The sequence below is a fragment of the Excalfactoria chinensis genome, chromosome 4, assembly GCF_039878825.1.
Source record: "Excalfactoria chinensis isolate bCotChi1 chromosome 4, bCotChi1.hap2, whole genome shotgun sequence".
In the NCBI taxonomy this organism is placed as follows: Eukaryota; Metazoa; Chordata; class Aves; order Galliformes; family Phasianidae; genus Excalfactoria; species Excalfactoria chinensis.
In genome coordinates, this window is record NC_092828.1 from 57,618,567 (window position 1) to 57,641,032 (window position 22,466).

At 36.5% G+C, this 22,466-nt stretch overlaps 1 protein-coding gene across 3 annotated transcripts in view; it reads left to right on the forward strand.

Annotated features, from left to right (window-relative positions):
- Positions 1 to 22,466, forward strand: part of ANAPC10 (anaphase promoting complex subunit 10) — a 230,615-nt gene that overhangs the window by 14,776 nt on the left and 193,373 nt on the right. For 2 of the 3 annotated variants that reach the window (XM_072336761.1, XM_072336760.1), the window contains exon 5: positions 15,788 to 16,378. The exons of the other annotated variant lie outside the window; for it this stretch is intronic. In XM_072336761.1, the coding sequence (XP_072192862.1) occupies positions 15,788 to 16,018 (231 nt within the window). In that variant the 3' untranslated portion in view covers positions 16,019 to 16,378. Of the gene's footprint in view, positions 1 to 15,787; positions 16,379 to 22,466 lie in introns of those variants that run through there. 3 annotated transcript variants of the gene reach the window in all.

Below are 22,466 nucleotides of genomic sequence, written 5' to 3' on the forward strand. Positions count from 1 at the left end.
AACTGATGCCGGAGGTCACTATACCTTATTTTCTGTTTAACACAACCAACTTGTGGGAAGCCACAGCTGGGAGCACCCTGTGACCCTTTAACAGCTCAGCAATGAGTTGAGGGGAAGAAGCTGTACCAGTGTGGAAGAAATGAGGAGGTAGTTGGACCCCTACTAACTTTGTAGCCCACAGTGTGTCTTCCATGTTTTAAGTGTCTTTATTTGTACCAGTACAGATCAGTGTTTTCATTATTTGAAGTAGTATTTCTTTGTGGCAAATATCAAGACATAAGCAAGATTTCAAAACTAAAGCAAACACAGGCAACGTGCTTTGTGTCAGGGCAGCGGCAAAACAAATAACCAGAAATTTGTCAAAATGCTTAAGTTGCATTAGCATACATAGACAATATTAAGAACATATCTTTATGTATAGAAGCATGAAGAGAGGTTTTCTTCAGGCTGAAGTTAGATCCACAGGTATATTCCATGCAGATATGTAAGCAAGGTTTTATCATTAAAATTGTACTTGCGTTTTTGTACCTGAAATTTTAGTATTTCAGTGGAAAATGGAAAATGGAGGATCTCATGTCATTAGGAAAGTAGAATTAGCCTGACTTCTGGTGGAAACTTATAGGAAAGGACGCTGTTCATGTGATAGAAAGGAACACTGTTCACATGACAAAGTGGTCCTTGATGTTCAGAGCAAAATACACCTAGCAAGTGATAGACACTGAGAGCAAATAAAAAGTAATTGACATGACCTTCAGTAGCTATAAAGCTGTCTTTATGACAGTCCTTTCTAGAATTAGGACTTGCTCCCTTGATTGCTGGAATGTTATTTTAGTCAGGAGGCTTATCTTCAAGGATATTTTGTTAAAATGCTGCTGGATGGTGTCTACATAGAAAACTTCATTAAAAAAATCTGGAAAAAAATAATCACATTGTTTTGTTCTGTTCCCTATCTTGGTTAGCCTATGAAAATGCTTCAATAGGTAGATAGTTTCTTTCTGAGGACTGTTCTTTCTTTTTCTTTCATTAGGATTTTGAAGATCAAGCATTTGAATCATAAGAAAAAACTTTCAAAGGATTTTCCCATTTTCAGTAGGAACACACGGGAGTGTGGAGTGTAGGATATGTGTCTGTCTTGAGGGCCTGTCTTCTCTAGCCTTTTTAATCCAGTTCCTAAACTAGGTTTATCTCATACTTCTATTATTTCAGAATGAGTTCTGGAATGTTTTCTCTCATCTTAAAAGAATGTTAACAAATTGTTTTTAATGAGGCTTTTTATGAGTGCTGTTCTCAATCTTATTTGAGTGAACTCTGAGTTTTTTGTTGTTTTTTTTTTTTTTTTTTTTTTTTTTTAATTCTTCCTCTGTCTGTGGTCAAATTCAATTGTATATGAGAGATTTTATTGATAATTTTTACTAGCAAACGCAGAAAATGCTAATTTCTCTTATGTTCTGAGACTGTTTTACACTTATTAGCAAGAGTTAACCTATTAGATATCATGAAGGAATGACTAGTGTGATTAAATCAAAGCATTTTTGTCTTGCTAGGATAATAGTTGCCATTCTGTATGAAGAGTAATGACTTAAACAGGCTTCCATCTGTGTCAGTAGATCTTTGTGATTGTGATAGTCACCACGTCTAACGGAGAGGTTTTGTAAATAGGTTTTGGGTAAGTCTAACACTGTGGCTTTATGTTGTGAAATTATTAGACTTTCTGTTTATGCTGTGTGTCATGAGGTTTACTTACAAAGAACTAAATTAAGAAGAGGAGCACGTGTACCCACAGGACTTGGAGATACACTTTAAGAAATATACTTGCAATCAGATTCTGTCAGCATGTTATTCACATCTCTGAGTAGTAAGAGAATGTCCAACAGTACCCCTAGTTTAAGGACTTAGTAGGCCTGATGGTAATGAAGTTGTTTCAGTTCTGGGTTTTGTTGGATCCAGATGCATGCTGCCTCGTTCTTCAGGAGCATGTATGATGTAATTGAGTTTTGATTCTCATGTAGTTTATGTGAAAGGGCTTGTGTTCCTTATCTACTCAATACAAGACTATGCAAGGCTTCTGCTAATGGTAGACATGCTGTTGCAGTAAAATTGCATTAACCCAACCCAGTAGCTTTGTCTGAATACCTTTTTTCTCTACATTCTTAAAGTGAATGGATGGCTACTTGAGGAGTCTTCAACTCCTATGAAGTATTCAAGAAATAGAGTGCATGTGCATCGAGTGAAGCAGAGTTCAAAGGCTGACCTCCAAATAGTGAAAGATAGCCCTGCATTTAACTGAGAAAAGAAATTGAGTAGACTTGAAATTAAATGCTTCCATTGGGCAACAGTCCTGATTCCAGCTTTTCAAATTTATGGAAGTGTATTCTGGCTCATATAAAGCTACCCAGCTGAACTTCTGTGACAGATGCACTATTTCTTCTCCTTTAAAGTTCATTCATACAAAAATATATCTCCAGTGAGACGTGTTTATTAACTTGAGATCCTTCTTAGATGAGACATACTGTTGCCTTTTTAAATTTACACAAATAGTTTTCACAACAGTCTCTTGCATTTGTTTCCAATGAACAAACATTCCTTGTTTATAGTTGCATCTGCTCCGGATCCTCTGAAATGTTACGCTGTGTTTGCTTATTGAAATCTGGCATCCTACAATGAACTGGGGTAATGTTGCAGTTGACTGGGTTTTGACCCATGTACTGTTACTGAGTATCTGCTTCTGTCATTAGCAGAATCTTTATCCAGATACGAGACAGTTTTCCTTTTTTGTTTGCGTAGTTTAGTTGTATGGGTTTTCGTATTTATCTTTGTAGGTTTAGGGTCTATCCTCTGTTGGAAGAGGCAGCCATTCTACGTTTTTTGCTTCCCTGGAAATAAATGCTGCTTAGGAAAATAAAATTGTTCCTTGTGGACCCAGGAGAAATGCTTTCACTTGACCCCATCTTTTTGGTGCATTTTTCAAAAGCAGTGTATCGACATATTGCTCATTTAAGAACAAATATTTCATTTATTTGCTAGCACTCCAGTATAAATTACTGCATGAAAAATTTAATTTTTCTTCAGTATATGATAGGAGCCTTTTGCAGCAGGAGGAATGGATCCATGTTAGATGGAACTTCTCTCTTCCTCACCTATAGAGGCTTCTTGGGAGCTAGAAGCTGTCTGCTACTATAGCGATTGTTTTTTATTGTTGTTGTATTTTTCCATAATCATTTTCTGAAGTGTTGCAGCATTCTGTGGGTGTGAAGGGCAAGACTGAGTGTTGTCAGCAGCTGATGGTTATTCAGCATGATTTGATATAGGATTAGTGCAGTGCGGCTGGTTTTCAGACACTTGAAGCTGTAATGTTCATTGCATAATTTGACTTTTTTAGAAAATACTTTCTTTGTATAATTTAAGTGTAGCTATGTCTAGACGTATTTCCTGGGTATGGCTAAACAACTTTAAAGGTCAAGTGTGAGCTGATTTTTTTTTTTCTTTTTAAACTTTCACAGAAACAAAATATTATCCTTTTATATATGTTAGAACAAATAGGAACTGCAGACATTGTAAGTGCAGTATTCAACAGCTTTGCAAACCTCTGCAACTTAGAGTTGTTATTTTCCAGTAGTATTTTCAGTCATTTTAGCTTCCATTTGTAAGTAATTTGTGTGGTGCATTCTTAACAATCTATTTATATTTTTTCCTCTTGTAATATTCAGTAAAACAAGATTACTCAGCAGCTCTGCTTTGGAAAAAATTGTAGGAACTCTTCCTTTACACTCCTTTATCCAGTAGTTTTAGAAACTATCTTAGAATCAGAGTGGGTTAGGTTGGAAGGGATCTTAAACGTCATCTGATTCCAGCTGCGCTGCCATGGACAGTGAGACCTACAGGTTACCCAGGTCCTCATCCAGCCTGGCCTTGAGCATTTCAGTTGATGGGGCATTCGTGTTTTATCTGGGCAACGTTTTATCTACTGCTCCACTGCCCTTGTAATAAATTATTTTCTTCCTCATATCTGGTCAAATCTATTTTTTTATTTTATTTTTTTACCTAAATAAAATAAATAAAAATAACACCCACTTCTATGGCATAAGCAATACACAGTCTTCTCTATTTTTGCAGTGATTGATCCCTGTTAGAATCTTTGAGAACTGTTAGGAAATCTGAGTTCTGACATCATATAACGTGCCCAGAATATGATTTGTGTTTTTCATCTGAGCAGTCTGCCAGGCACCTGCTTTCTAGGTTACGTTACCTTATGTATGTGTAGTCTTCTCCTTAGTTACTTATCTGTGACATGAAAAAAAAAAAAACATAAGCTTTTAGGGCTTAAGTGCTTCTTAGAAGGTACAAATTATTTGATTTCAGTGGATTAAACTTTCATTTCATTTTAAATGTGCAGTGCTGGCTGTATATTTTCTATTACATTTTTTTTTAATGTTTGGCTTCCTTCCTCCCATCTGCATCTACAACATTCTGAGCTAATGATGGTTTTAATTGAATAGTACTCTGTTAAATAAATAAATAAATAGATTCTCCTCATCTCTCTCATAATGCTGACTTATGGAAAGCTTAGACTTGTAACAGTCGTAATTTTTCCAATTATGTTTTCAGAACCAGACTGTGAGAAGCTGTCTGTTCCAGAATGTTTGCATCTTAGTCTTGAAACACCTTGTCTACCAGAAGTAGGCAAACTGAAGAAGAAAGTTTATTTGGGGCTGTCCTACCTATTTTTGAGACTGTCAGCCTACCAATGTAGAGCATAAGCTTAGGGGTTTTTTTGTGTTGCTTTTTTTCAGCTTCAGCTTACTATCTGCCAAACTCAAGGGAAGTAACTGATATACATGTTGTATCCAAGTCACTGTAGGTCTGAACAGTTTCTCTTGGCATCGGGAGTCTTCTCCAAGTTTGATTGCAGTGTTCTTGAAGAGGTATGACATTCCTGTCTATGACACAGCTAGTTAATGAAAGTAGCTCTCAACATTGCAATGCTGACAATGATAGGGCATTGTTAGCCTCTCCTACACTTGGATTGATACTTCAGTTGGGAAAAAGATTTTCTGTGAAATCAGAACTAAAGTGTCATAGTTGTGTTGGGGATAGCATTCCTATTGAAACAAAAGATGAACAATGAAATCTTTTTGAACTGAAACAAAAGTAAACTTAGGTGACTGACTTTAGGATTTTAGATTTAGTTTCATATGTGAAACTCCCTGACAGCTGCATTGTCACTTGGTTTTTCCTTATTTGATCATTCTGCTTTCCAAAGTGCCAGAGAGAAGGAAGGTTTTAATGTTTTAAGTTCCAGTAGACAGGATAATTACCACCTAAAACAAGATGAGTCAGTCATTCTCTAGTGAGATGTAATTTATGGGTGGGTGTGTGTTACAGAGAAGCTCAAATGGACCTTTTTCAATGAAAAGTAGGATTTTGAAGATGCTGAGCTTGAGCAAACTGACCAAACCTACTTAATGTTTTTGCATCCATCTTGAGACAAATCACCTTTTTTTTTTTTTTTTTTTAATGAATTGGGAGCTGCTTACAGATAATGAAAACAAGCAAAAAACTTATGTGCCTGACACAACAAATATGAAAACAGCACTCCTGTCTTTCCAGAGAAACCTTTATAACAAGAAATGTGACAAATGCCTGATGGTCACTGCAGACATTCTCTAGATTTAGAGTTCTTTTCAGCTAAAAACTAGAAGAGAAAGTATTCAAAGTTTGGGTTTATTTTTCTCTTTCGTGTTGCTTGTTCTTAGTTTCTGAAATTACAGTTAAGACATTTTGGCTGTTAAATCTACAGTGGCTATGTACTTGGAAAGCTGTTTGGTTTTCAGACTGTACGCACCTTGATTGTGCAGTTATTACTGGTGTGTACTGCCAGCAGATGCAGTACTGTGGTTCTGATAGCTGGCTTGGGACTTGGCTAAGTACTGCAGACAGGGGCCCTCCAAATGTCTTCAATCAGTCCACGGACCCCCCTATGGGACTGCCACCAAAGTGACTGTGAGTTTTTCATGAGTGTGGTTCAATACAGCCTTAACTCTTTTGCAGACATCAATGCTTATAGCTTCTAAAACAACTTTTGTGATTCCATGTCATAAAATTATTGGGGTTCCTCATTGTGTTTAGTTTCTCTCATTTTACTATAGACTTGTGGGCATATTGACCAGATAGTCCCCTCATGCCTAAGACTTTACTGTTACTGTCTTACGTGCTCTTTATCTAATGTCACAGGACTTAAAAAATGGAAGCTATGAAGACAATAATAATAAAAATAAACTTTCCCTCTAGCACTTCATGGACTAAATTTCAGTGTTATATTTTTCATAAGTTTATTTCTGTAGTAGTATTGAAATTCTCTCTGAATCAGTGAAGAGTATTTGGGATTTTTTTTTAATCAGCAGAGTAAAATCTTTGTAAATGATAAATTACCATTGTAAAGAATACCTAAGTGGGCCAGTCAGTGAAACTGTTTTAGAAGTTGTCTGGTGAATCACTTCTGCTAAATGAAAATTTAGATTACATTATGACTTAATTGACAAGTCTGACGTCCTGCCTCAGAAACATGCCTGTTTGTGATTGGTAAGGGGCAACATATAACCTGCTGACATTCTCCAGCATTTGTTGCGATTATTCTGAAATCTAAATGTGATACTTGGATAGGCAGTGCAGATTTACATTTGAGCATCATAGCTGCAAATCCTTGGACCACCACATAGGGAGTAGAGAGAATATGCAAACCTATCAACGCATTTGTAGATTAGCTATTTTCTTACAGTAATTATGATTCTCATAGGTGTTCTAGTTGGGCTGCTGTGATTGACTGTTGGAGACCATAGGAATTTAAGTGTTAGTTTATAAGGAAATAAGAATGGACCAAGACTGGGTTTTTTGGTATAGGAGCATTAGGCGATATAGGACTTCCATACGACACTGGCATTATACTGTTTTGAGAAAATTTGTTCTTTAAATGTATTTTTGTGTCCATAAGATGTTGCCCAAAGGAAAAGTGACGTGGAATTCATAATGAACACTTCCTGTTGGACAGCCATAGCAAATTGATACTGATGCTTAGGGTTCATGGAACTGGAGTGTAGGGCTAGGGGGTGTGGCTTGAATTAATTTGGAATCAAGTTTTAAATAAATTTGTCATTAGTGATAAAATGCAAAAATAAATAAATGGGTTCTCTGCAAATAACCATTCAGCTGGATTTGTCATTTGAAAGGAAAACTACTTAAAAGATTTTTCAATGACACACCTGTGTGGAAGTGTTAATTGCATTAGCCTTTTATTTAAAGTTTTTATGCTATTTATTAAGTATTGCTTTTTTTTTAAAGACGATTAAAAAAACGAGTCTAGTGGGTCTCAACTCCTTTTGCACAGGAGTCTGTTGCTCTTCTAAAATTTGTTTGCCTTCTACCAGGAGTTCTGTGGAAGATCCTCAAGGAAGTGGTGAGCTGCCTTTGGTGTGACATATTAAAGCAAAAGTGGTGCTTTACAGAGCATTTTCTAAGGAATATTTAATTTTTTGCCAAACTTGCTACCACTTTGTTCAACAGTTCATACATGATTGAAATGAAGACAAATTATGGGTGACTCTGGGCGTTTATTCACTGTCACAAGTGGTTTAATTCCATAAACTAAATTGTTGCACTTAAAACATTTAATCATTTGTATTGATTCAAACGATTTTGACAGAAACTGAGGATGTGTTGAAAACTTATCTGTGCGAGCTCGGTGCTCTTCTGAAAATATTGCCCAGTACAGTTTAGAATTTTTCATAGTGCTTTTCTGTGATTTTATTAAGCTAATGGAGCATAGTGCTCATCTAGTAAATTTTTTGTGATCTGCTTCATTTCTGTGATACTTTTGTGCTCAGACATTTTGTGACAAATATCTTTCGAGATAATCTGCATTGGTAAACTTTACATGCTATTTTTAGCTTGGTCTGTGTCTTTCATCACTTTTATTTTATTCAAATGTAACTCTTGGTTAATTTGGACTGTTGTAATATGGAGTAAAATAGTCTAAAAGAAGTTCTCAGCATTTTTGTCAAGTATGTTTTGACCTCTGTTTTTTCACCTCTCCCATATTTCCAGAAGTTTTTTCTTGTAGCTCATTTGATATAAATCCTTAGTGTGTGCAGTTTTCATTGCATAACGTAGATTATTCTACAGCCGGAGTCCTGACTGCCCTACTAACAGTTGAATCATCTTGAGGGATTGGGTGTACTCCTCTAGACTCTTCAGGAACTACTGTGTTGAATGGAAAACTTCTACCTAATGGACTGAAGTTAGATTTCTTGACCATTTAAAGAGGTGACTGATTAACACCACAGAGCCACCTCCTTAGGTGGTCGTTGCTTCATTAGAGCAAAGTAGTGTGCTTTTCACAGTGAGTTCTTTGAGAATGTTTCTGTGATTCTTGTTAAGCTGCTAATGTGGTGTCCCTCCTTTGACTCACTTGGAACTTGTGAAGTTTCTTTTGGATCTGCCTCATTTTTCTGCTGGAACTGGTGCATCACTGCTATTAACTGGTTTTCTTCCTTCCTAAGTGAAGTGATGGCTGAAGCCCAAGCTCTGCTACTTTGTGTTGACAGTTCCAATGCTGGAATTATACATAGGTCTACTGATTCTGAATTCTGCTAGCTATGTGGTAGCACATAGTAGTTAAAATTTCTTGGAAACTGGGCCAGCTTTCTCCTTGCCAGTTGTTGTGGAAAGGTATGTGTGTAGCTGGGGAGGGAAAAAGTATGCAAGGGAAAAGCCTTCTTCATATTCTATTACTCAGCTTGGACAAAGTCTGTGTAATAATATATGCTTCATTTCTGAAAATATCATTTTATTAAAATCTTTCCCTGTTTGAAAGAATACATTGAGAACATCCACTTTGAAAAAGCTAGGTGTTTTTCATATAGCTCTATGATCAGAACTAGTTAAGCATATAGAAAGGTAAAATTATGAAGAAGAGTGTTGTGGTTTAATCTGGCAGGTGGCAAGCATACATCCTCATGTTTGCTACCCTCCTTCTCAATGGGATGGAGGAGAGGAAGGGAGGATGGTGCAAAACAAAGTAGAACTTGTGTGTTGAGATAAAGCAATTTACTAAGATAGAGCAAAGGAAAAGGATAGTAGTTACGACTGTACATATATGTATATATGTATGTGTATACCAAGTAATGCATAAGCAATTGCTCACTACTCACTGACCAACGCTCAGCTAGCATCCCAAGCAGCATAAGAGAGCTAGAATGGACTCCCATCCCCTTCAAAACTCTTTCCATATGATGTCACGTGATATGGAATATCATTTTGGCCAATTTAAGTCAGCAGTCCTGATTCTGTTCCTTCTCAGCTCCTTGGGCTTTTTTATGAGAAGGACTTGGCTCTGTATGACACTGCTTAACAGAAAGTAGAAACAGTGTGTTATCAACACTGGTCTCCTAAAACTAAAGCGCAGCATCACACCAGATGCTCTGAGGAAAGCAATTCCATCCTAGCTGAAACTAAGTCTATATCTATTCTTCCATATCATTTATGTCATGCTCAGGTCCCAGTTTCTACGTATCCTAAATAATTACAGTTTCCTATCTTGTTTGTTTTTTTAATTTCTGTACCTAATATTTCCATAATCTATGGGCCATCCATGTAAATTTTCCATAGTATTCATTCTGCATCTTACTTTCAGCTCCATTTGTCGTAAGTCTTTCAGTCCAGGAGAGATGATTCACAGTGAATTATTGCATGCTGAAGCTAGCTCTTGTTCTGTCAGTTTGTTCTTTAACCTAAGCAGTTCTTACTGTAATACTGCTAACAAGACATAACTGTAATAATGATGACATAGAGTATTATATAACAATATAATTATTTACAATATAACATCATAAAATTTAAACCATTGGTTGGTCTCACCCAGCATAAAATCACCTCTATGTATACAACAGACATTCCCATCCTTCCATCTTACCCACCATGTGCACCCAGGTCCTTGAGCAAAAGCAATCCCATGAGTAGAGTCATAGAATCACCAAGGTTGGAAAAGACTTCTAAGATCATCCAGTCCAACCATCCACATATTGCCAGGGATGTGATATATCCACTCAATGCCATGGTGTTTGTTCCAGGTGTTTATGAAGTTGTTTCAGAAATGAGTCTGACTTAGTTATTTCTGGGGTGCTGTGATGCCACAAGACTTGCTTTTCAAGACTCAGGGTAGTATTTTGGATGGTGGCATGGGGCATAAGATGTATCTCTAGCCATCCAGGGATTGCTTCCACTACTGTAAGTACATGGCATTTGCCATGGTGAGTTTGGGAGTGTGATATAATCAATCTGCTAGGCCTCCCCATGTTTTATTTGCTTCGCTTGTGTAATTACAGTGCATGTTTCATGTTCATGGATAACCTGTACAATAGCAGTCTGGATCAGCCCATGACAGATGGTAAGGCTGTGGTTTTCCACCCCCCTCTCCCCATGGCAGCCTCTCCAAGTAGAGCAAGCTGTCCTGCATTCTGCTGCCATAGGGACTGCAAAAAGTGATTAGTGATGTCATTTGTGGTGTACCATTTGGTTGCCTTTGAGTCAGTTGATCTTGAAGCTCCTAGCATGCCTGGCACAGCAGTGCTTAGCCCTGATGTGATTTTCTTCTGCAACAGGCTGCTTCCACACTTCATTGGACTTTCACACTGGCAGTATGGGACTTCTGTAAGGTGAGGAAGTCTTGCTGGTGACTCCTTGGTTGTCCAGTTGATGGATCAGGTGATAAATGGGAAATAGGGAGTCCCAGTTGGTGTGATATTGCTGCCAGTGCACCACTGTAGTAGCAAAACATAGCGCCCTACCAGACACATTGAAGAAAATAATTCCTTCCCAGCTAAAGCTAAGACAAGGAGATTAGCAACTGCTTTTCATTTCAAAGGTGTAAGTCAGTAAAATCCCCTCTCCCCCATCAGAAAAAAAAAAAAAAGGGTTTGATAGTTCTGTGATAATAGTAGAAGGACAAATTTAAAGTGTCATTCGGTTTTACAGTCTGTTTTATACAGTAGACTTTGGTGCAAATGTGTATGCAACCATGATTCGTGTTGTTGTTGTTCATGGTTTTTGTGTTCAGAAAACCTTATTCTGTCCACTTGTATTAATTTTTCTTAGTTGAATCAGATTGATTTGTTTCTATCTGCTACCCTTAGCCTTTTCTTACTGTTCTTGAGTGTAATTTACATTCTCTCCCTTTAAAGTAGGTAACAGAAATAGTTTTTAGCATTATGCTATTGAAATGAAAAAGTCTTTGATCTTAAGAAATCTCAAGGAAGAAGTGTGTTTTTTTTTGGGGGGGGGGCTACTTATTCTATAAAGAAGCCAGCAATACCAGTATAGATGGAGTTTCCTGTGAAATTTTTGGTCTTTGTCTTATATGTATGAAGTTTATCAGGTTTTTTTGTTAGTTCTGTTTTTGTATGTATGGTTTTACATCTTCTATGGTGGAATTCCCATTAGCAGAAATAGAAGGTTTGCTTAATATACCTCTGATCTATGTGAGAAAGTGAAGAAACAGTATTATCAAATTGATGAGGATTTCCATTTACACTGTTATTTCTCCTTTGGCTTTTAAAATTACGTAAATATATACTCTCACTTAAGAAATCCTTACGTAAAGCTGTAGCACGCAGAGGACAGGAAAATAAGAAAGCAATGGAAAGGAAGGAGGAGAAGAGATAGATAAGAGTATATAACAGCAGCAAAGGACAGGTGAGTGACTTTCCATTTCAATTTTTATCCCTTTGTTTTTTCATTTATTTTGGCTTTCACACTTCGCTTCTCTACCTAAGATCTCAAAATTTATCATAGTAGAATTGAGTTTAAGCAGGAAAACTTAAGCTTATTTAGTATATAAGATAAGAAGTGTAGGAACCGTCCTGGGTTACTAATATTTAACTTGCATTGATTTTTTTTTTATTTTTTTTTTTAGGTAACAAAGAAATCTCCTTTTTTTCCTCTTTTTTTTTTTTTTTTTTAATTTCACTTATGGAATTATTAACAGAGCTGATAAGTAACACTTTCCTGGAGGACAATTACGTGTGATAGATTATTAATGAATGACTTGTATGTGAGGGGAAAATACAGGAAGAAACTTAAATGTGTCATTGCTATATAATGGATTTATGCTTTAGGAACATCTATATATAGTGGTTAGTGTTTTTTAAAGAAAAAAATTGAGAACAAAGTCAACTGAAAGGAATATAATATATGTACTGTAAGTAGAGTTGCCAATGACCACCTGTACTTATGACCTTTTCTTTTGTAAGACTTAGCTCTTAGTTTCTTAAACTTTTATCAGTGTTCAGTTCAAACTGCGATTTCCTGTTCCAGATGTCTGCTTCTGGTTGAATTTTTTTTTAAAGTTTCAGCCAAAGCGGTTCAGTTCCAAGAAGGCAGCTACTGAAAAGTATGCTGGTTTGCTTGAGAATATTCTGGTGTCTTTCTTTGATGCTCCAGTGCCCCCAAGCTCTGAAGCAAGGATCTGTAATTTGGCAGGAGTTCAGCCTTTGTGTTGAGGATGTGCCTTTTGCCTCCCTGTAAAAATCCACCCAAATTTCCAGACCGGTTTACAAGGCTTTGAAAGATTGCCATTTGCATGAGTTTAATAGGAATTTCTTAAAACTTCATAGTAGGTTTCCTTTAGATTCTGTTCACGCTGTGAATGCTCCAGGCAGAGATGAGCTGCATATTTCATCCTGTTTCTGCTGCAAATTTTAGTGGCTGGATCTGGGTGCTGACATTGAACTAAGAGTGGGCAGCATATTGTCTTGTTCTGCCACTGCCTATTCCCATTCCTGTTCATTCTTCATAACAAATGAGAAATGTTCAGCAGCGTGTCTCTTGATCTGGTGTTCTTATGGTCACAGAATACATGCATCGCTGGAAAAAATATTACTTTCATGTCCAGTTAACATTTGGATGGTTATTGTACTTAAACTTCAGTAGTTAAATGGATTTCAGGGTTTTAATGTTCTTACTGAACTATGTAGAGGCATCAGTTAAAAAATGGCAAAGATGTGAAAGAGTCACTGTATAGAGATGTTATTTAGACTACTTAATCACGAGCTTAGTTTCTTCAAGTGTCTAAGACCCCTTGCACTATTGTAATTCAGCCTGGAACTTCATTCGTGCTCTCAGGCACTTATTCCAAGAGACAACTGTTTGATTAGAAAGAGGAACAGAGTCTATTTTGAGGATGACTTTGGGGTTTGTACAATAAATTCATCTGTTATGGAAGCTGGAACATGAGGAGTAAGCAAAGCAGAGATTTCAGGAATAAAATAAAACAAATGTGGCTGAAACAGCTGAATACTGCTTGAATTCTGTGCTCCGTTGTGGTCTCTTTGCAGAATGCGCTCAGATAACTGCTCATATATTCTGTGTGTTCCAGTGGCTGATTTAAGAACTTTATTAACTTGTGGAAATGCAAACACTTAGAGCTACACGTGAGCTCAGTGGGAGCTAAGCCTCATATTAGTTATTGTATGTTCCTAAGGACATTAAAATCAGGTTTAAAATTGGCCACATTTGACATCTGAAGCTTGGGATTATTTTAATCTAAACTTAATGTCTCAGTTACCTGTTTTACAGGTGTAGAAATTACTTCTCATCGCTGTATAAAGGCTATAAATTGCCTTTTATAGGAGGATGGAAAAATATCATGCCATAAGTGTATGACTCCCTTGTGTTGATAAGGGATGAAGCTAAGTTTTAGTACATATGTAACTTAAAAATTTATCCCGACATGGGAAGAAACTTAGTGAAGCTGCATTTGCAACTCTCATAATTGAAATGCTCATCTCCAGACCTTAGTAACTTCCTTAGGATCTGATTTTTCTGTGTGAAGGTAATGGGCATCTAACTTACTTTTGAGAAAGCAATTAAGTTCTATCAATCTCATGGTACCTCTTTTGCTTCTGGAGGTGAAGTCCTCTCACTCTCTGCAATTTATTTGACAATAAACAGTACAAATCTGAACCGTTTTGGATCTATCTGAAACTGATGACAGAGAAGGTGTATTAAGCAATCAATTACAAACTGATCCAAGCATAAAAACCTGGATTTTATAGCTCTGAAACTTAAATCTTCATTTTAAATCATCAGTCAAACTTTTTAAACTTTGAGAGTAATATTGAAATGCAAGTTGAATTAGAGATAACTTTTAAAATTCTCTACTAAATCACAGGCACTCTATCTTAGTACTAGTTCAATAAAACATTACTGGAATCCTCATCTTCTCTATTTACTGTAGAGATTAAAAGCATACTTGCTATTATCAGTTGACTGCTACGTCACCGTAATGAAATTCCTGTATGTAAAGTTGCTTCAGCAATGGATCAGTTTTATCACTTTTCAAAGCTAACTGCAACTTGAAGCTGAAAAAGATCTGGTAGGCTTTTCTGGAAGGGACAGGGTCACAACAAACATGTGGATGTGTATCTGGGGAAGTTTCTGTCTAGGAGCGTAACTATTCTGCTAACACTTAGTGAATTTAATGATTTGGAAATGATTTGTTGGAGAGCCTGCTGCAGTGGAAAGAATATTAAGAATTTTTTAAAAAGAAGTACCTTAGTTTGTTTGTTTTGTTGTTGTTGTTGTTTTCCAACTTAACGCAGTTATAAGATATGCCCCTTTTGACTTTGCTTGTTTCTTGGATGGTTCCCTGAGTGCTTGATAATGCCTCTAAAACAGATCTCATGTGGATCTTTGAAAAGCTTCAGCAAAGGCAACACATTTTAAGCATTTGATCGGATTCTTGTCAAGCAGTGTATTCAGGAGAAGGATGAGACTTGAGCTGCCCAAGGCATACCTCTTCTTCAGAAGAACTCATCTGCTAAAAACAGCAGTCTGTTTAGCTGTGCGCAGTTCACTTAACTGTGGAGAACTGATTTATTTCTCTCCTACCCCCCACCCTTCCCCCTAGAAAAAGACTTCCACTGTCTTGTGTGCTCCTCCATATGTGCTTTGAGCTGTGCTTTGAAGTAGGGCAACTAGTTTTAAACGAAAGCTGTCACTATGCTTCTGCCTAACTTCTAGCTTGGTTTTAGTATGCTGACGTGTTAGTGATGTGGTTTAGAGTTAACAAAATGCAGTTCTTCATTTGCTTTGATGTTGGTTTCTGTAGGATTAGAATTAAGAGAAAATCATATTTCACTTGGTTTGTTGTGTGGAACCAAACTAAAAATGGACTTAAAATGTAATTAAATGGCAGTGAAGCAATTATTACTTAGCCAGACATCTGTCTTGATGCATAGGTGATTGTGTGGTGAAATCTGTGAGTTATCCTCTATTTTTATCTCCTTCACCTTCCTATTACTTCTCAGTATCCCTAGCCTGAGAAATTCTGAAAAAATTGCTTATGATTTTTAGTTTCTTTTCTAAGTCATTCTAGCACACTTCAGTTCAGAGTGCATAGATAAGGATTTTACAGATTTGCAAATGCACGTTCTGTGTAGTGTCCTTGTGTAACAAGATCCAAATGTTTTGACTTTTTCATTTTTTAACATGAAGGCACAAACTTAAGAGCAGATTCCTAAAGGCAAAAGCAAATAACCATAGTGAAACAAATTAGTTTAAGTCCAGTTGTATCAGTAGTAAATTAGATGCGGGTATTCAGTTATATTGCTTCAAGTTGGTTTGAAATAAGTAAATAAAATCTGACCAGCAAAACTCTTCTGTGTTAATCAGGTTTGATATTTGATAGTTTATATTCACTGCTCCTGAATGTTTTGCTTTTTTGTCTTGTTCTTGGCAGCAACTTGAATTAGTGGAACCAAGCGGCTGGATTCACGTTCCTTTAACAGACACCCATAAGAAGCCTATCCGCACATTTATGATTCAGATAGCTGTTCTAGCTAATCACCAAAATGGAAGAGACACTCACATGAGACAAATCAAAGTGTACACCCCAGTGGAAGAGAGTTCTATTGGTAAATTTCCTAGATGCACAACAATTGATTTCATGATGTATCGCTCGATAAGGTAAAATTTCCTAATGGTAAATAATAAAGACATTTTTTTTGATGGCAGTGCTGTTGTTAAAATATTTGAATACTTAAAAGCAAGGATTACTTCAGTGTAATTATATGTTTACCTTTATATTTTGTACAATTTTGAAATAAAATCTGGTGTTACAGTATTTTTTGTAGTGTGCAACTTTTCATTACTTTTTCTCTGAGTCTTCGGGTGCGTTGCATTACCTGGGACGGGGACTCGGATTGTTTAAAAACTGCGTTTATGACATGTTATAATGATCAATTTGATACAGCGATTTATTTATTATTTATTCTTCCTCATAGATTATTTCCTCCTTGATCATGCATGGAAGTAATGGTTCTACTGTTTATTTCTTTACCTATAACTTATACTTTGAAGGAGCATTCTTTCTGAATAGCATAGTTTAAAGACATTACCAGTAGTATTCTCTGCCCTTGTTTATGTTACTTTTCGTCTTTGCTTTTATTCTGTTTTAATAACTACTATGCAAATATTTAGCCTTCTTTGTAACTACAAAGTAGATGACAATGAAATGAGTAAAAACTAGTCTTTCCAAATGACTTAGTGTAGAATATACACTTATGTGGACAGATTGGGTATAGGTTATTTAAATATATGCTAGCAGTTCTACACAGGAGGAGTTAGAAATACGCCAACATTGTTTCTGCAATGACTGTACCTAGAGGTCCAATGTGTTCCTTGAAATACTGAGTATATAAAATGAGTATATATTTAGTATTGGGTAACTATTTATTTTAGTATTGGTACTCTGTGGTAAGACACTGGAAGTGAAAAGTGAGTTGTCATGATAATGAGGGTGGGAGAAGATTGAAAGAGAGAGTACAGCTGGTAACCCCTTCAGCTGCTGCTGACAGGAAAAAATATGACTGTGTCTGAAAGGCAGTGTAAAAATACAAACTTACAAACTCATTACTACAGTTCCTGTCTTGCTCTTTGATAGTCAGTATGACTGGAAACAAGTATGGTGGCTATGTTAAAGCTAACTTAGACCTTTTTTGACCTTCATAACAACTGTAGAGTGCATTTGTATTTAACATCTGTGAAAGAACACTTGTTTTGATGTTTCTGGTGCTTAGTCGCATAAGGCAGTTGATTTTGGTGATGAGATCCCAGAGGATTGTCTGAATATAAGATACTACTTATGTATTAATACAGTACTTTGCATTTGAATTAGGATAAACAACCTTGTCTGCCAAAACATTGCTGGAAGTTGCCATGCATGTATTGTGTAGTTGCTGCTACTTTTTTTTTTTCTTGCACATGGATGTGGTTGGTTTTTTTTGTTTGTTTGTTTTTTGTTTGTTTGTTGTTTGTTTGTTTGTTTTTTTGTTTTGTGTTTTTTTTTTGTACAATTCTATGAAATCTTATCACCTAAACAAGGAAATTAACATGACTAAGTGCTAAAATTGTTGAGCAAACAAATATTTCCAATGAATGACTCCGAGAACAGAAAGTTCTTGAAAGATAAAGTTTGTAAATTATCTGTCCAAGTGCTTCTTTAAAAGGCATCAACAAATGTTGTAAACTATAGTTAATTGCTAACGTGTGCTAGAGATCCAAGATTGCAAACCTATAGAAATGCCTGAATGTGTTATCATCATAGTGAAAACATGCAAAAAAAAAAAACATTCTTAGGCTCCTGTATGAATAGTACTGTTGGAATACTATATCCACTTTGACATTGATTTCTCTTTAGCGTGTGTGGGTTTTTTTTTCAGTGGGATTAGAAATAATTTTAGTGCAGTATACTTGCCTCATATATTCACTTCCTGCTCAGTCTCAAAAATAAATTTCCTTGGCATCCTTTAATAATATCTTACATCAGAATTACTTTTTAGTTCAGTTTTACTTTGTTTTTCCACACATGCATGCTTTAGTTCCTGTTTGGAAAGAGACAGGTACTGTAGTCTTCAGTGTGTTCAGGCTGTCTACCTCTCTTTAGAAATGGATAGAGAGAATTGTTTTTAGCAAGCTGACAAGTTACTGAAGATTCTTTTTTTAAATTATTATTTTTTAACCAAGTAGCAACTGTCCAAGAAACCGAACCAAGGTTGTTCAGTGAGGATTCCTTCTCAAGCATTGTAAAAGTCTTGAGAATTGTATGCTATAAGAGTATTGCTATCAGGAAGAGGAGGAAGAGCTGTGGTGCCACCGTCTTCCACGATGATCTATTGTGGCTGTACCTTAAAGTATTTGGTAACTTATAGTTCCTTGTGGGTAATGACAAAAATGAGCAACTAATTTACTTTTTCTGAAGTTGATGAAATAATGCTATTGTGTGCATATAATGTGTGAAATAATGCAGCAAGGTGGTTCACAGTAAGTCTTCACAGGTGGACATGCTTTCACACTGCAGTGGGATTGGAGGTCAAACTCAAGTCATTGATAACTCCACATTAAAACTACTAGACTAGGTTTTTATTGAACAGTTGGCATGTAAATTGTTTTTCTGAGAGTTAAAGGCTTAATGTGAATGAAGTGTGAGAGATCAAACACTAACAGGTATCTTACTCTAGGACTCGCTTTTCTTCATCTGTTAGAATAATTTAAAGGAAGCAACTGAATGTGATTTAGGATTGTAATCGATGTGTGCGTGGGAGGTGAACCAAATGCCCTGATCACCAGTGCTGATAAGTGAAAATGCTTGAACTCATTTCTAATGGTGCAACGAAAGGACCATGGAGAGCTACCCGTTGTTGTGAAGGTGGGTAATCAGCTCCGCTAAAGCAGTGAGCTGGGTCTCTAGGCAGTGTGCTAGCACTTGAACAAATATACATCTTTCACAAAGCAGGAGTCTGCGAGAATATCTTTGATTCTGAAACTGCAAGTGAAACAGGTCCCCATGCAATTTATTACCCACCATAGTAAGTTGAGCTAGCTACACAGCACAATGCCAAGCACCCTAAATTGGGATAAAAAGATTGGATGAGTCACATTAAATGCTATATGCATAAAAAGAGTGAGAAACTAGTGTAATAAGCTTCACAGAAAATCCTGACACAATGGATAGTGGTTTCTTTTATAACTCTGATTTTTTAGGCTGGATCTTAACTGAGTGAGAGTCCATTGCTATACAGAGTCTAACTTTAAGTGAAAGAATGATTGGCCATTGTTTATGGTATTTTGGTTATGTACTTTGGTATGGCAATAAATCACGGAGGTTTTTTTTAGCGTGTGTTTTTCTTTCATATACCACCCAGATTTGTAGCTTCAGTAGAATGTATCAGCAGTCTTTAGAGTCATTGGAGTGACCCTAGATTGACACCAGCATGTGTTTGCTCAAATGGGAACATGCAAGCTTGGAAATCTGAAGAATATGTGACAGCTACATACAGTACAGTGTCATGCCTTGAGAGCCTAATTTGTTTTATCAGTTGTTACCTCTGGACTCTTAATGTACAGTGATAATTTAAGAATAAATTGTTGTTAAAAACAAATGGCTATAAGGATGCTTTGCATTCTTTCTTAGATATACACAAAAATATCTGTTTTTCCAAATGGTTTAACTACACATTATTTTAAATGCTTTTTTAAATACCACAGTTTTTTGCTGGAACATGAGATAATAATCTAAATGCAATTAAATATTAATAATAATGAGAGTATGTGTACTATCCCAAGAGGTGAGTTTACTGAGGCTTTCAGGTAAAGATGCTGGGTGGTCTGCTGTTGGTTTGTAGTGAATGTTCTATTCTAAATTTGAAAGGTGTTAAGGTGCTTTTATTAAACTGTGTAAGCCATCATTAGACATTATTCATTGAAGTAAATCTTAGGTAATCCTTCATGGGATGTTTGCTGCATTTCCAGGTTGATGTTTCAACAACTTTACATCAGTCTAACAGTTACCTATGAGACTTTTCCATTTGCACTGAAGAATAAATATTTCTTTGTAGCTAGTCAACAGTATTAGCATGGTTTAGTTTGAACGGGGGAAAGAAAAATCAAGTGGTGAAACTGATGCTAATATTGACTATTGCTAGGGTGTATAATCCAGATGTAATTATGTATCAAATGAAAAAGTAAGTTTGGGTTCACAGCAGATTGTAAACATCTGAACTCTGATCCCATGGAAGTGAATTACCGCTGTTAAGTAGGGAATTTTTTTTTTTCTTTAAACAAATGAAAAAACATTGGAACTAAACCAACATAATACATTCACATGCAGAATAAAAGCTTTCATTCACTCCAGTCTGTTTCTGTGGCTAGTGGTGTGAGCCCTGAATTTCTTGCTTCTAAGTCATTGTCTCCAAACTCTTCTGGTTTACAGCACTTGTTTCCTTCCCAGTCTTTCCACTAGGAACAGTCCCTAGTCAGATTTACTTTTCCACCTCAGCTTTTTTTCTTTTTTCATCCTCTCATTCCTGTTCTCTTTCCCACATTTTTCCCACATTCATTGTTGAAGGATCTTATCAGTTACAGATTTTCTCACTCGATGCCTGTTTCTTCAGATTTCTCCCTCCCTCCCCCCCCCCCACCTCAATCCCTTCATCTGTTCATATTTTTTGTTGTTGTTGTTGATGTTTCCCCCCCCTCCCCCCCCCCCCCCCCCCACACACACACAGACTTTTCCTAGCTAGCCCCAACTAAGACCACATGCTTCCTCTCAATAACATGCATTCTGCCTCTCAGTTCCCTCTCCATCCCACTGAAGTAACAAGATATTAAGAACATAGGGAAGAGATTTGTCTGAATTTGGTTAGCCCAACCCAAGGATAGTCAGCTGCTTCCAGGTATTCTGTAGTGAAAATTTACTTTGTCTTACAGTTTCACAGTAGATCATGTTCAGGATTGTTCTGTGGGGTGTGTATGTTTTCAGTCCCGGCCAAAGTTAGGCAGGCTTTCATTAATGGTTGTTTAGGTATATCCTTTATTCTCCTTCCTTTCCCATCTAATTTCAGAAACCCCACTGTGAAGTACTAGAGTGGTAGAAGTTTCCAAATAAAAGGTGGTGAGAGTATTTCTCTGAAATGGCTGAATAATTTTGGCTAAAGTTTTCCAAAATAAATTCTAAGGCAGACAGCTGGTATGGGAAATTTCAGCTGAAAGAGTTGCAATTTGGCTAAGTTCTGAGAAACTGAGAAGAGATTTGTGAGGGGAATTAACCCTGGCTAATGTTTCAGGTTTCACCAAATACTGTTTTCTTGGCATATACTTTGTCACTTTGTGTAGACCTTCCCATTTAGTTTAAAATGGTTCTCTATAAGTAGCCAATTTCATGGGTGTAATTCTTGTCTTTATTTCCTTTGGACAAGATAAAACTGTGTTGAAACAATTTTTTAAATGTAAAATAAGTCTGCTAAGCTTCAGTACTGTAAAAGAGCTGTTTTTGTTTGGGGTTTATAGAGCCAGAAAGATTTTGAAGTAATTTATTTGCTTCTTCAGACAAGTTGAAGTAACTTCCTGTATAGGTATAGTCTGTCAAAGCCATTTGTATTGGAAATGTTTCAGTTCTTTTATGATTGTAGCTTACACCATGAATATATGTTAGAGAAGCACTCTTAAAGAGCTAGGACTCTTATTTTAACATAGTATCTGTAACACCATGCTGCAAATCTTCTCTAATATGCAATCTGTACAATAAGAAGCAAAGTAGTCTTTCCAGTTTTTTGTTTTTTTAAATATATATGGTTTTTTTGTGGTTTTTTTTTTCCTTCTTTACTCTCTCTTAAGTCAGGTAGCTTTAATGAAGGCAAAGAAATCCTCGAGAAAGACTCATTTGATCATGAAGAGTCATTTTGTACTTTGTTGATCCTGAAGCACTCAAACCAATATGAAACCCACAACAAGGAATAAACACCACACACACAAAACAACCCAGTCCTCCCTTAAAGATGGTTAAGGTGTAGAAAGTTTGCCCCATCCATTTTCTGTTAGCCCCTATGACCCTCTGAATAGGTAGCTTGAGATAATTTCTGTCTCTAGACGGTCTCTTCATAAACTGTGATTTCTTGTTTCAAAAGCACATTGGAGAGCAATCTAATACTAGAAAGCATTGAACTGTAGGGTTCTTGTGATTTGCAGTGGCTAGTTCTTCATGACCTGACTTGAGTTAGCAGCTCCAGGTGATGTAGAGGTCTGTCAGTGCTTTATGTCTTCTCTACTAGGATGCTCAGACAAGAGTCAAAGCATTTACCATTGATCAACCTTCACGAAGGAAAAGGAACGGCAAACACATCCACTGATAGTTTCAGGAAAGTGTATTAGATCTCTTATCTTCTATCTAAAATACCTCCTAGAAGAGGGGGGAAAAGCTAGAATAATTGTCTTTATGGATGTTATAAAGATCTTTTCTAGATATAGTATTTAAATCTCCAAAGCAAATACATATATGACATCTGAAAAAAATAGGGTTGGGGGGAGGGAGTAGGAAGAGAATCAGATGAAACAGTCTAAGGGAAGAAAGCTCTTGAAGACCT